The sequence below is a fragment of the Protopterus annectens genome, chromosome 2.part1 (assembly GCF_019279795.1).
Source record: "Protopterus annectens isolate FY-2018-M chromosome 2.part1, PAN1.0, whole genome shotgun sequence".
Classification (NCBI taxonomy): Eukaryota; Metazoa; Chordata; order Ceratodontiformes; family Protopteridae; genus Protopterus; species Protopterus annectens.
Genome location: NC_056729.1, coordinates 336,891,007 through 336,906,843, shown reverse-complemented (window position 1 = coordinate 336,906,843; position 15,837 = coordinate 336,891,007). Strand labels below are relative to the sequence as shown.

General features: G+C 41.8%; 1 protein-coding gene across 1 annotated transcript in view; it reads left to right on the top strand.

Moving 5' to 3' along the window:
* ZCCHC4 (zinc finger CCHC-type containing 4) overlaps positions 1–15,837 on the top strand; it is a 1,048,879-nt gene that overhangs the window by 36,316 nt on the left and 996,726 nt on the right. The window contains exon 2 of the mRNA XM_044062164.1: positions 15,492–15,616. Coding sequence (XP_043918099.1) covers positions 15,492–15,616 — 125 coding nt within the window. The remainder of the gene's footprint in view (positions 1–15,491; positions 15,617–15,837) is intronic.

Here is a 15,837-nt window from a genome sequence, read left to right as displayed (position 1 = left end):
ATAAAAGGGGGTGGGGTTTATATGTGATGTGATGCTATGGAATATATTATTAAAATGTATGAGATACTTCACATGTATGGTAATTACGAAACAGTTTCTGTCAGTGAAATTCACATAGCGTACCAACGTATAGATATGTATGTGGAAGAATATTTAATTGACAATCTGATTACCATGGACATTTATACATTTTTAAAGGTTGATTATCCTATGTTAGCTACCATTGTAGGAATACCTAAGATTCATAAAAGCATCAGTAACCCCCCCCCTTCCGCCATATTGTTTCTGGAAGTCACTCTAAAACATTTCCGATTGGTGTAGCCATTGATAATTGGTTGAAACACAACTATGGTAAAATACCTCGTATGGTTAAAGATTCCTGGGTGGTCTCACCCCCAACCTTTGGAAAGAGGGATTAATTTACACTACTATTGATGTAGTTGATCTTTTTTCTTGTATACCCAAACAGCAGGGGTCGGAGGGTTTTTGTAGTAGTATTAGAAAATATGGTAATTTGGAGTGGGACCATGTCAACCTTATTCTGGAGTGTATGTCTATTGTACTGGACCACCATTATATTTATTTTGAGGGTGAATATTATCGGCAGGCCAGGGGGGTAGCCATGGGGGCTGCCTGTGCCCCCATGTATGCCAACCTGGTCATGCTTGATTGGGAGGACACCCACATTTTTAACTGTGGGTTTTCCAAGCACATTCAACATTACTCCAGATTTTTGGATGACATATTTATCCTATGGGATGGTGCCCACGAAGATTTGAAATTATTCATAGAGTATATAAATGGTACCAGTACATTTTTGAAATTCACTCACACATCTAATATAGAGGGAATATCATACTTTGACACTTGCATATCTAATGAATCTAGTGGCTTTAAGTCATGTATATATAGAAGAACACATTTTCCAATAGTTACCTAGAATTTTTTAGCAACCATCTTCGGAAATTGAGGAATATTTTTAAAGGACAGTGTATAAGGGCTGCCCAAATGACTTCTACATATAAGGATATGGTTGATGAAATAGACATAGAATTAATCACTTCCCTATTTAGTGAAAGGGGATATCCGAAACACATGTTGGATGATGTTAGGAAATATGTTATGAAGGAATGGGGTAACAAGTTTCCACTTCTTTTAGGTATTGAATGGGGTGAGAAAGTAGTTGATGTTTCGAAGGACACTGGTACTATCAGAGAGCATGTATATTACAATACGCACTTGATGTGAACCAAGTAAAAAAAAATATTAACTCAAAACTGGAACATCCTGATGTCAGATAATGAAGTCAAAAATATTGTAGGAGAGAAACCATTGTTTGTTTATAAGATGGACTGTAATATAAAGCAAAGTTTAGAACAGGGCAGTATAGGTAGAGGTATGGACGTATTGAAAAAACATGCCACGCTATTTTGGAAGACGATGGGATTATCCTGAAGAATGTGAATAAAACCAGGATATCCATTAAGCAAGGAAATTGTAACTCAAAGATGGTTGTCTATATGGCAAAGTGCATGGCATGCCCATGCTACTACATAGGAAAAACAGAGAGATGTCTTAAAAGATGAATTTATGACCATATGTATTGTGTTAGGAGAAAGGATAGTAATAATGCCCTGTTTAGACACGTAGAAAAATGTGAGAATGGCCGTACTTTTAAGTTTGCAATATTAGATCAAGTTAGAACAGACCCTCGAGGAGGTAATTTTAAAACTATTTTGGGTTAGAGAGGTAAAATGGCAATTACTGACAGATGCCTCCACTTTACCAGGTCTGAATGACCATATATCTATTAAACCCATATTGTTAGTAAAAACCTAAGCACATTTTATATGCAAATGTATTCTAAACATGTTATTTTAAATACGTTGGTTTTTACTTTCATACAATTTTATATTTTTCATTTTGCATTTTATGCATTTAAAAATATATTCAGTATATATTTATCAATTGTTTTTTTATGATGAAGATTGCATTGATATAGTCTACATATTATATGGAACGTATATTTATGTTTAAGATGGTTATTCTGTATTTTTAGGTCGTGTTTGTGTAAATATGGGTATAGTCATATACGTTTGAGGTCACGGTCACTTTAAAGGAAGTATAATTTGTATCAAAAAGTGACTGGTGCCAAAATGCAGGGTATTTAAATGTGTAATGCTAACTGCTGAGTATTCTGATGAAGTCCACGTTTTTAGTGGATGAAAGCACTTAATCTGATGGCGTATGTGCAATAAAGAGTGTTTTTAACGTATTCACCTTTTAGGTTCATAGGTAGATACTAGGCTATCTGCCCTAGGGCATTTATAAGCCTAGTCAGAGTGTATTTGGCTTCCGCCTCCCTATTAGATTAGCCTACTGTGCCTCTGTAAAGTAGGTCACAGAAGGTACCCTTTTAAGATTAGTTTACTGTGCCTCTGTCTAGCAGGGACACAGGAGAGATCCCAGGGGTGAATTTGCGATTTCCCATCCACGCGTCCAAATTTCGCTTGAAGAGGGTCAGCGAGGGGCTATGTCTAACATGAATTGGGATTCTATTCCAGAGTAAGAGTAGCCTCTGGGAAATGAATCTGTCCCTCCAGCATGTCCTATTTATTTTTGTGCTGAGGTTTTGGTCCCTGGAGCGTGTAGCTCTAAGGGACTTGGATTTTTTGAGGTGGAGCATGTCCATTAATTCTGGGTTTGACATGGCTTTGTACGTCAGGCATAGATCGCCTCTGAGTAGGCGGTAAGCAACTGAGTAGAACTGGAGTTTCTTTAGTCGAGCTGCATAGGACATCTGTTTGTAGCCCATGATCCTCAAGGTGAGGTACTTTTGGGGTCTCTCCAGTTGCTGCAGGTGTCTGGTAAGGTACATCCCAAAAGGGGCATTGTATTCAATTGTGGGCCTGATGAGTGACAAGTAGAGGGGCACAATGACCTCTCTTGATCTAGATGCGAACCCTTTCGTGATAAGGTGGGCTATATAGAAGGTCTTTCTAACCACTTTGGCAACGTGATTATCAAAGGAGAGATTACTATCTACGTTGGTCCCCAAATCTCTAATTAGTTCTTCTGTACTTAATGGATTACCACCTATGTGGTAATTTGCGGGCACCTTGTTTTTCCCAAAGGGGATGACTATGCACTTTTTAGCATTTAGCTTGAGGCCGTGGCTCTGGCACCAAGCATCCGTCTCTGTGAGACCCTTTTGGAGGATGCTTGTGTCAGCTAGAGATTCGATTATAGCCCCCAGTTTGCAGTCATCTGCGAACTTTGTCAGCCATAATCCCCCCATGTTAGCCTGAACCTCAGAGAAGTATATACCGAACATGAGAGGTTCCAGAACTGAGCCCTGTGGGACGCCACTTGTAACTGGTTTGGATTCGGACATGGCACCTGCCATTCTGACCATGTGGGTTCTATCTCTGAGCCAGTTTGCAACCCATCTTGTGATATAGGGGTTGATATTTAAGCTGGTAAGCTTATTTATGATGCCCGAGTGAGGTATTGTGTCGAAGGCTTTTGTGAGGTCCAGGTAGGCTGTGTGGACTACCTTGCCCTCATCTATGGCTTTGGTAACTGTTTCAAAGAAATCAACTAGGTTTAAGAGGCAAGATTTGCCCTTAACAAAGCCGAATTGGGTAGGGTCCAGTGTCTGGAGGCTCCCAATGTCTTTGTTTATGAGTTCCTTGATAATACGCTCCATAGCTTTACAGACCAGACTAGTCAGGCTTATGGGGCGATAGTTTCCGGGGTACGTTGTGGCACCACCTTTGTGGAGTGGGACCACTGTAGCTGTACGCCATTCTTTGGGTACATATCCTGTAGTAAGGCTAAGTTTGAACAGTGACTTAATGTGAGGGTTCAGTTCTTCTTGGGGCTCATGTAAGACACAGCCTGGGACACTGTCCGGTCCCATAGATGCTGTGTTTTTTGCTTTGGAGAGGGCAGCTTTCACCTGTGCATCTGTGATGTCAGGGAGGTTACATTCAGTTGGGATAGGCGTTTGCTCCTTTGGGGGGGAAGGGGGAGAGAAGTTTGCGCTGAATCTGTCTGCCAGGATGTTGGCTATGTCTGTGGGTTCGGTATATTTTGTACCGTTATGCAACAATTCAGACCATATATGGGAGTTTCCGCCCATGTTCCTGACATAACTAAAGAAGGCCTTGTGATTATCTTTAGTGTCTAGGGCAATTTTTCTTTCGAAACTGGCCTTTGATGATTTTATGACGGATCGAAGTTTCTTGCTAATACTGATTAGAGATGCCTTCCCTTTTTGGGATTTTGCTCTGTCATGTAGTAGCTTCTTCCTCCTGTTGTATAGCTTATTTATGGCCGGGGTCCACCAGACCGGTCTCCTGTTTTTGGTGGAGTGAGTCTTGGTTTTATTTGGGATAGCACGATCCATGCATTCCTGCAGGTGCTCATAGAATGCATTTGTAAAGGATTGGGCTGTATTACCCTCTGGCTCAGGGGCTTTGAAGGATTCCACCTCAGTCTTGAGAAGTGCAAAGTTGGCTTTTGAGAAATTCTTTACAGTGATTTCCTTGGCTGGGGGTGGGGACAGGATATGGATGTCCAGGGAAATTTGTTTATGGTCTGATCTTACCAATGAGTGGTTTACCTCTGGTGTAGAACATAGAGTCCCCGTGTTGGTGATGACCAGGTCAAATATGTTGTTCCCTCTTGTGGGAGTGGTGACCAGTTGTTCCATTGCGTTAGAGTTTATAAATTCAAGGAACCGTTGGGCGAGGGTGTTTGGGCTTGAGTAGTTTTCCCAGTCAATGTTTGGGTAGTTGAAGTCACCCAATAACATAGTGTTTGGAGAGGCCTTCATATTCTCCAGTGTTCTCAGGAATGCCAAGTGGGGTTCCTGTAATAGGGAGGGTGTTCTGTAGCAGGCTACAAACTGAAAGGCAGTTTTGCCAGCTGTTAGTTGCACATGGATGGTTTCCGATGCTTCGTGCAGTGCCACTAACTTGGAGGTGTAGGTATCTTTGATGAATATAGATACTCCCCCTCCTTTTGTGCTTTGGTCCGAGTTTTGGGGCCTAAACGCATGGTATAAGTTATAACCTGGTAGTGCTGGGATGCTCTCAGGAGCCTTGAACCAGGTTTCTGTTACTGCACAGACATCGATTTTCTCCATACTGAGGAGAGTCTCGAGTGCGTGCATCTTGAGGTTTAGACTTCTGGCATTGAGTAGCATCACCTTTAGTTTTTTTATCTTTGGATTGTCTATGGAGGTGGGTTTGTCCTTTGAGCCTTGCCTAAAAAAGGCACTATGGGGGTGGCAAGAGCCTTGGCCAGTATATGAAAGCCTAAGGGTGACAGGTGCAAGCCGTCCCTAAGCGAAAAACGTGGCTTGTCGAGCATGTCATCCCAGGCTGACAGACACTGGATCCCCTTTGAATGACACCAATACTTTAGCCAATTGTTGAAACTGATAATTTTGTCTTTATACTGTGGCATCATTCTTGGTGAGGGCAAGATGCTACTCAAGGTCAGGGTCATACCAGCCTGGGCTACATGGTCAGAGAGCTCCTCTATGTCTCTTTTTCATGTAGTCCAGGGAGGTACATCTCAAGTCATTCACACCAGCATGGACAATGACGGGGGTCATACTTGTACTTCCTTTGGAGTGACCTGAGTGCTTGCGTTATGTGGCAGATCCTGGCATCCGACAGGCAGCTTACAGTGAACTTCTCCTTGTTCAGTCTGGTGAGCGGGACATCAGTGTGCCGGACAATAGAGTCCCCTATAACAAGTGTATTTGGTGTGTTGTTTGGCCTTAACGGCTGTGACTGTGAGGCACACTGATTTTGTGAGATATGTGATTTGTGGGTATTGTTGAGGGGTGGCTGTTGCTTGGATATCTGCTTAGGAGGTCTTTGCTGTTTAGGCAGATTTTTATTTAGAGCCTCCGAGCATGTTTTTGTGTGTTTATGTGTTGGGTATGCAGATGCAATAGGTTTGTGTGAGACTGGATTTGTGGTGTGGGTGGTTACCTTTTCCATCTGACTGACTGTGCCAATCTTGGTTTGAGAGAGCTCTGCCTCCAGAACCTTTTGGTTCATTCTTGGTGGAGTTCGTGACATACAGCGTTTTTTACTTTTTGTGGATTCTCAGTTGACTAAATGCTTTTTTTTTATTAAAACGGATAAATGTGGAACTCAAGAAAAAGTACAAATGGAAATAGTTAGAAAAATTAAATATGCCAGGGTTAGAGGTATATAAGGCTCTGTTACTAACAGTTAGGATAAGAGAGATGAGAGAAAAATGTTCATGTATAACCAATCTACAGGAAATTCTCCAGGAATAGATGGTATTCTTTGACTAAGTTTAAAAGCTAGGAGTAAAGAGAATTATAAAGATCTGGAAGGTTTTGTTTAACAGTATTTTAAAAGGAGGAGAAGCAGCAGCGTCCTGGAAGAAAAAGTACAGTTTTGTACCTACCATAAATGTAGATGTTCGAAGATCCACATTGCTGCAGTCCTTACACTTGGGTAGTCCGCTGTCCTCGGTCGGCCCGAATATCAAAGTATAAGGCTGACGTCGGTCAAGGCGCATTTGACTGACATCAGGACGTCAGGGTACAAATGCGCATGACCGACGTCATATCCTCAGTCTTTTCTTGCCCCAGATGTCAGAAGACCCTAAACATAAAGGTCAAAACCAAAAGACAGCAAACAAACAACCAACCACCCCTGCACTAGTAATATGTACAATATATACAATATACACAATATTTACAACCCAACCCACACAACCACCTCTAACTACAGAGGGAAGGAGGGAGGGTAAATTGGACTGCAGCAATGTGGATCTTCGAACATCTACATTTATGGTAGGTACAAAACTGTACTATGTTCTTCATCTCACATTGCTGCAGTCCTTACACTTGGGTAGAATCCCAAAGCAGAGGTAAGGGAGGATGGCCAAACTACAAGGAAGCAGGAGCTGCCAAAATGCCCTGCAAAACAGCAGTGGCAAAACCAGCCCTGGATTTAGAGTAAAGTGGTAGGTGATAATGCCTAGAGAAAGTATGCACTGAACTCCAAGTAGCTGCCTCCAAAATATCCTTGGTTGCCACTCCCCTCAAAAGGCTGTCAAGTGGCAGTAGCCCTAGTGGAATGAGGCCTAATCCCAGCTGGAATCTCCTTGCCATGATGGGAATAACAGAAAGCAATGCAAAACCCAATCCACTTAGAAATAGTTTGTTTTGACACAGGCTTGCCCTGAGAACCCAAAGCAAAAGAAACAAACAACTGCTGAGACTGCCTGAACCCTTTAGTTCTGTCCAAATAATATCGCAACTGCCTGTGTACATCTAAAGTGTGCAAAATCTTTTCCCCTTATTTTGGGGATTTGCATAAAAGGTAGGCAAATGAATAGTTTGGTTTAAAGCCACACTAGAAACCACTTTAGGCATAAAGGAAGGATTAGTACGTAAAGATACCCTATCCTTATGGAAAATCAAGAATGGCTCAACCGCCATAAGGGCCTGCAATTCAGAAACCCTTCTTGCAGAGGTAATGGCCAACAAAAAAGCAGTCTTCCATGATAAATATTTCAACTCAGAAGTAGCTGCAGGCTCAAAAGGTTGTAGAGTGAGTTTCTCCAACACAAAATTGAGATCCCAAGCAGGAGCAGGAGCTTTTCGCGGGGGTCTTATATTCTTTGCCCCTCTAAGAAATTGCTTGAACAAAGGATGAGAAAACAATGGTGGGTCACAATCATAGTGAGCCGAAATTGCTGCATGAACCTTAATAGAAGAGAAAGACAAACCTTTGTCCAGTAACTCAGTAAGATATTGAAGAGCCACACTCAAATTAGGCCCAGAAACATCAAAATCTTTTGCTGCACTCCAAAATAAAAATCTCTTCCATTTATCTGCGTATACTTTCCTTGTACTAGGCCTTCTAGCTTCCAAAATAACATTCAAAACTTGCTGAGGAAGTGGAGGCCCACTATGGTTCAAAACAGAATATGCCAGGCTGTTAGGTGCAGAGAGTGAAGCTTGACATTGAGCAAATGGCTGTCCTCCTGTGACAACAGGTATGGAATCGAAGGCAAAGGCCATGGAGGCTTCCATACTAGACTTCTCAGTAATTGGTACCAGTGCTGTCGAGGCCAATCTGGAGCTATTAAAATCATCCTTGGCTTGTCCTGTCTGACCTTTAGAAGTACCTTTGGGAGGAGAGGCAGAGGTGGAAAGGCATACACATGAAGATTGCTCCAATTGAAAGAAAGAGCATCCACTCTCCAAGCTGTGGGATGAAACCTTTTTGTGCAAAACTTTGGCAGCTGATGGTTTAGTGGAGAAGCGAACAGATCTATGTCTGGAGTTCCCCATGACACTGTCAATTTCTGAAATACATGAGGATCCAATTTCCACTCGTGGGGACCCATAATTCGTCTGCTCAACACATCTGCTAAGGAGTTCTGTGCTCCTGGCAGAAACCTTGCCTGAAGATTGAGCTGTAAACTGAGAGCAGTCTCCCACAAAATCATTGCTTGCCTGCATAGAGGATAAGAATCGTTCCCCTTGCTTGTTGATGTACCACATGACAGTTGTGTTGTCTGTTAGAATCAACACCTGCCCTGGAAGAAGTAACTCCTTGAAAGCTATTAATGCAAACTGGACTGCTAACATCTCCTTCAGGTTGATATGTAGATGTTGTAGTCTGGCAGGCCACTTGTCTTGTATCCACTTTCCATTTAGATGAGCTCCCCAAGCTTTGTCTGAGGCATCTGTCGTTAAAATCTGACTCGCCTCTGGCCGGGTCACAGAGAGTCCCTTGTTTAGGTGACATTCCTGAGCCCACCACAAAAATTCCTTTTGAATGCAAGGTATTATTTGAATGACAGTGTCCAGATCCTGGCAGTGCTGTGTCCATACATTTTGAGATACCATTGCAGCTTCCTCATATGCAGTTTGGCATTGGGAAGCACCAGAATACAAGATGCCATGAACCCTAAGGCTTGAAGGACTGTCCTTGCAGTCAGCCCGGACTGATGAGATAGTTGATGGAAGTAAAGGGATAGACTCTTTTGTTTGTCCGGGGTTAAAAAGGCCATCTGGGATGCTGTATTCAGTCTCACACCCAGAAAGCACATGTCCTGAGAGGGTACTAAACTGGACTTTATTTCGTTCACAGAATACCCCAGGCATCTTAGCACTGCTATCACATATTCCAAATGATGAAGAAGCTCTTCCCTTCCTTGAGCCAGAATGAGGCAGTCGTCCAAATAAGGATAGATCTGTATTCCTTTTAGCCTGAAGAAAGCTATCACTGGAGCCAGAACTTTCGTGAACACTCTGGGTGCAGTAGATAAGCCAAAGGGCAATGCAGAGAACTGATAGTGAGAAGTCCCAGCTCGAAAACGCAGATACTTCCTGCAACTTAGTCTGATAGGAACATGAAGGTAAGCCTCCTTGAGATCCAAAGTTACCATCCAATGATCTTTGCCCAGCAGAGGTAAAAGCTGCTGTAATGTCAACATTTTGAACTTGGGAATGTCCAGATAAGTGTTGAGGGTAGATAAATCCAAAATTGGTCTCCACGTGTTCCCCTTCTTTGGTACTAGGAACAGGTGAGAATAAAATCCTAGGCCCACTTCTGGCATAGGGACCGGCTGTATGGCCCCTATTTGGAGTAACAGAGAAACTTGCTTGTGAGCCTCTATTCTTTGTTGAGGAGGAACGTCTGGCATGCCTTTGAAAGGAGGCAAGGTATGGAAATAAAACCTGTAACCGTGGTGTATGATATCCAATACCCATCTGTCTTGGGTAATTAAACTCCAATTTTCTTTGAAAAGTGCCAACCTTCCTCCCAAAGGTGCTGCCAGACGAGAAGGCTCTGGCAGCTGAAAAGGTAGGTCATTGGGTCTGTTTACGAAAGGACTGACCCCTGCCCTCACCCGAAGACTGTGCAGGAGAACTCCTGTTCTAGGCCTGAAAGAGCCTTGAGCTCTGCCCCTACCACGCCTAGATCTACCCCTAGACTGGGAATCATAAGAAGGATACGTCCACCCCTTAGTAGGCCAATTTCTACTAAACTTAGGAGGCTGGACCTGCAAAAAATCTTTAACAGTCTGCATAGACTTAGCCTTGTCTTCCATTTTCTTTAAAACTGCCTCAACAGGAGGACCAAACAACACGTCAGATTGTAAAGGAGCATCTAAAATCCTTGTTTTAACATGTTCAGATAAATTTTGATCCCTCAGCCAGGCGTGCCTGCGAAGAACTGACCCAGTGGCAGCCACCCTAGACGAGGCCTGTACAGCATCAAAACCACATTGCAAAGAATGCTTACCCACCTGTTCAGAAACATGTACTAAATCTTGCAACTCTTTACAATCAATACCTTCTGCCAGAGCATCAACCTTAGACTTCAATTGCGAAAGGAGATAGTTTTGGTATTTCAACATGTGAAACTGGCAATTCAAAGCCCTCATAGCAAGAGTGGAAGAAGTATAAACTTTCTTTCCCCATCTATCCAAGGCCCTGGCCTCTTTGTCTGCAGGAACCGGATTCTTAACAACAGAAGCCTTAACACCTTTAGGCCCCTGGCTAACAGTTTCTGGGTCCGCCCTAGGACTCTTAAAAAGATACTTATGAGCTTCAGGCACCCTGTAATACCTATCCGGTTTAACAGGAGCAGGAGGCAAAGAATCAGAATTAAGAGAAGCCTCTGTAGAAACATCTTCCACTACATCCAAAACAGGAGGTATAGCCAAAGGCCTATGCTGGGGTAAAACAAAAATCCCTAAGCCTTTTCCTGGAATCAGAGAAGTCCTGACCTTCCCACTTAAAATGCTCCCTCATGGAATGAAGAGTTTCTGAAAGAGAAAAATCCTCAGGAGGAGAAGCAGAAGGAGTAGAATCATCCACATCAGAATCAGAATAAGGAGAGTACTCCTGCAAGTCTTCAGCCGAAGACTCTGAAACATCTGAAGCCTGCTCAAAACTCCCTAGCTCAGGCTCCACCCTAGGTCTCTTATCAGGAGGGGGCATAGAACCCCTAATCAAAGTAATCAAATCTTCTGCCATTTTAAGCATATGCTTCTTGGGCACAGTTCCTGAAGAGCTAGGGGTAACACCAACTGAAGCTAAACTTGGCCTGCCCCTGGGAGAAGCCTTGGAAACAGAAGGAGAGGGCCTAACCACCCTAGGCAGGGAGGGGAGTATAGTAACCTGAGAAGCCCCATCAGCCTGGCCTGCCTCCTGAGAGGCCACATCCTGCAATAACAAAGTCTCTCCCTGGGATCCCAAAGAAACCTCCGGTGGAACCACCGACTCCACCGACACCTCTAAAGAACCGGCGTCCGGTACTGACGGTTCCTCTAGCCTAGGTTTAACTGCTTTGTCCTTGCGCTTCTTCGAAGAAGCGGGCGTCGGAGCATCCGACGGCATTTTATAATTACACCGCTTCCCGAAGACTAACCTGGCACAATCTAATCTTCTCTTAATAGTGCTCTTATTGAATCTAGCACAAGAGCGACACCCAACAACGTCGTGCTCAGGCCCTAAACAAGGAATACACAAAGTATGGTAGTCTCTATGCGGTATCTGTTTCCCACAAGAAAGACAATTATTCACTTTTTCTGACATCCGGTAAACCACTGAGGCAAGAAAAAACTAAAATATTCCCCAACGGGGTACTTAGCCAACTTTGACTCGGTCTGAAACTCCAAAATCGAACAATTTCAGAACGCCAACCGGCACTTGCAACGCTGCTTCTGCATCGGACCATGTGGCAAAAAAAGACTGAGGATATGACGTCGGTCATGCGCATTTGTACCCTGACGTCCTGATGTCAGTCAAATGCGCCTTGACCGACGTCAGCCTTATACTTTGATATTCGGGCCGACCGAGGACAGCGGACTACCCAAGTGTAAGGACTGCAGCAATGTGAGATGAAGAACATCTGTGATGGCTGTAATATCTAAAGATGGTAAAACCCATTAGATCAGCTTGGTATATGCCCATTTCAATGCTAAATCATGATGACAAAGTGTTTATGTATAATGGCTAAAAGAATTGCAAAAGTCTTGCCAAAATTGATAGATGTGGATCAGTCTGGTTTTGTGGTGGGGAGGTAAACATTTGACAACATTTATAGAAGAGTGATGATCTGGAGGGAAGCAGAATGTAAGGAAAATACTGTTGTTTTGTTGGGTCTTGATGCAGTGAAAGCATTTGACAAGTTAAGCTAGGATTTTATGGGTAGGGCAATGGAAACTTTTGCATTCCCTTACACAATAATAAGGTTAATTGTGGATATGTGAAGGACTGGAGGCAAAAATTAAAGCGGGAGGGTTCTTTTCTGATAAGGTGACTCTGAACAGAGGAACCGGGCAGGAGTGTCCTCTTTCACCTTTGTTATTTGCTTTATATTTAGAGTAACTGACAAAGAAAATAAGGGACTCAGAAATTCAGGGATATACTTGATATGGTAAGCCAGAAGAGCTGACTTTATTTGCAGACAATATTATTTTATACCTGCTAAAACCAGAAAAGAATACATCAGTGTTGTGGAACATTCTAAGACAATTCTGAGGTTTTTTTGGTGGGGGGGGGGGGATAATGAAGATAATGCAGAGGCTGTGACTGTAGCTGTAAACTATGTACACATGCATGAATTGGTTCAGCAATACCCATATTTATGTAGACATGATAAAATGAAGTATTTAGGAGTATGAGTTAAAAGGATTCTGTTGTGGCAGCTAAGGATATGTGGGAAGAGACTAAACAAAAGATAATACAAAAAATGAGAACCTGGAAGCTCTTGTTTATGGAAATGGATAATAAGATACAAGCAGTGAAAATGTTTTAGTCCCTTTAGTTTTATATATGATTCAGGCATATTTTTATCAACCAGAAGAGGAGTTGCGGGCAATAAATAATAGAGTTGAAGGAGTTTATCTGGGAGGGGAAGAGGGGCAAGAGTCAAGTGGATAAGTTGATTTTTCCAATAGAACAAGGACGTTTAGAATTACCTGATTGAAAGTCTGTTTTAGAGTTACACAGTTGAGGCTCTCGTATATAACATAAGCATAAAGCTGCAATTCATAGTGGAAAGGGATGATGATGAAGCAGGAGGTAGTTCAAGAAATAAGGAAAGAGTGGGATTTTGGGCACAGATCTTTAAGGAGAATAACAACAGTCGTACATTATATTATATTCAGACAGCATACTATGAACTAAGCCAACACATGAATGGAGAAATAAGGTTTTGCCGATAGGGATGTTTACAATTAGGGATACATAAAATATGCAAGAGGGGTCTGGAATTTACTGGAGGAAGCTGGCAAAGGAACCAATGTATTGGGAACAAATAATCGGGGGGGGGGGGTGATAGAATTTGAAGAGGCCATTAAGACATTCGGATTGCAGACTAGAGATTACCTTCTCTATCAGTGATTGATATCCTAGTATAGGCAAAGAGATAAGGGGAATCCTGAATGAACTAGAACTGAAGCTGCTGTTAAAGGGATAATTAGTAAGGAATATAAAATATTGCATGCTAAGTATAGAAATTGATCAGAGGAAATTGGAAAAGATTGAGAAGATAGATTAGATGAGCAATTCACAAACAAACAATAGAAAACATGTGCATGGCTACCAAATATGCAACAAATTCTAGAAGAGTTAGGATTTTTGTCCAGAAGTATTTGCGTTGGTACATTTTTATCTTAAGCAGACTCCACAGAAAATTACCTCCGGTAGGTGGCAGATATTGGAGGTGTGATGGGGAAGAAATATGTACTTGGGCACATATGTTCCTGGAGTGTAATGAAAATGACAGACTTTTAAAAATCCCTTCAGTGTACTGTCTCAGGAATACCAGGCCACAAATGAGTCTAACTTTTTGAGCTATGATACAGGATCTGAATTGCCTATAGTCGAACATTGTACGACAACTGGTATACCCACCATTTATAGCTGCTTTGTTGTCTGTGTGCTTCTCAGATATCAGACTAATAAAATAAAATAATGGAAGCACTGTGTATTTCAAAAAGTTTTATATAAAAACACAACCATATCTCTCTGCCTGTATAGTCGGGGACAAATCCAAAAATAATGAGGAATGAAGAACCAAATGTCTGGGGCAGAGTTTAAATATTGTTTTTATATGCTTAGTTGCTAGAATAACTGGCTTTGCATAAGAATGCATTTTCTAAAGGATACAAAGTTTGATTCTATGAAGTCTGTCATTAACTGCAATCCTCAACAGTTTGCCAGAAAATCTCACATTTTACAAGAAATTTCCTGAAAACATGAGACAAAATAAGGGAGATCCTGCAAACTCCAGGACAGTTGAGAGGTATGCATATAACCCCCATCCTCGGTGGCAATGGACTGTTGCAGCTTTCACCATCTTATTATAGTAATCAGCAGCAAAGCTAAAAATAATGTGAGGACAAAGACTCAAAGTTAGGGATAGATTTTAAATACTACTCTTACATAATTAGCTGCTAGACTAACAGGTTTTGCATTTGCAAGCATTTGCTGAAAGAGATGACGTCTGAAACTCAAATGTTTGACATTATTTTATGACTTCAGTCCTTGGTTTGCTAGAAAACCACACTTGTTTCCAGTAACAGACCAAAAGCATGAATCATTAACATTTTTTAAGGTTTTGAAGTCTGAAATTCAAACAATGATTTGCTAGAAAACCACAAAATTTGGCAGAAACTGACCAGAGATTATAAGGTAAAGTCAGGGACATCCTGCAAAATCAGGAATGGACATTTGAGAGGTACGCAGTCCCTAACAATTTGACAGAACATCATAAATTCTGTGAAGAAAACAAAAATATGAGGTAAAATCAGGGACAGTTAAAAGCCATGCTGTTGTTCTGTCACTGGCTGCACAGTTGTACACTAACAACATCTAAAATATCTGGTTGACTGTCAGGTTGGATTAAAATAAATAAATAAAACTTACCTCATGCTCTGACATCTCCTTTCCAAGCAACCGGCTATCTCCATACTGCTTAAGATTCACAGGGTATCTGTCCCAGTAAGGACCAGAAAGCTCACAAATTGATTGTCACACCAGCCTGTTGAAGGCGGGTGCACTAAACCAGTCACACACCCCCACACCCCCCAGTTTGGAACTGATGCTACAGCTGTTTGTGAAGGACCTCTGCAGGCCATTTGTCTCTTTTAGTAAAAAGATAAAAGCGAAATGGCTGGCTATGGAATCGCCTAAATCTGTGGGCCCTAGGCAGCCTCCTGAATTGCCTCTGGATGTTACAGCTAGTTTAATTAGTTAAGCAAATTATTATAGTTTTTGTTGTATCTATGATTATTTTATACATTCTGTTAATAGTTTGCATTTTGCAGTGCTAGCACTGGTTAGTTATACTCTTTCTCTCTTTTTCTTTGTGATTTAATGTGCTGCATACTATGTATGTATCCTGTTTTGTTTATGTTTTTTTTTCATTTGGGATTCCTCTGAAAACTTTGTTTTATAGGGCCCACTCTTTTGTTTACCAAGATTTGCAGGGGAGAAGAGCATGAGCCTGGAAGGAGATTTTATGCCTGCTCTGCTTGCAGAGACCGAAAGGACTGCAACTTCTTCCAGTGGGAAGAAGAAAAGGTAAGGATTTAACAACCTACATAGTACATGATTCTCTACTGAAATAGTTTTAAAGGTACAACTAATGCTAAAATATGCAAAAAGAAATTTCCTTTAAAATAGTAGAGGTTTCTCATTGCTGTATGTGAGTATTTATGTTGTAGAAAATTAATACGGTGGCAGGGTTTAGTCCGCTAGGGGTACGTTCATAAAAAGCAGAAACAGTGTTTGTTGCAAACTCT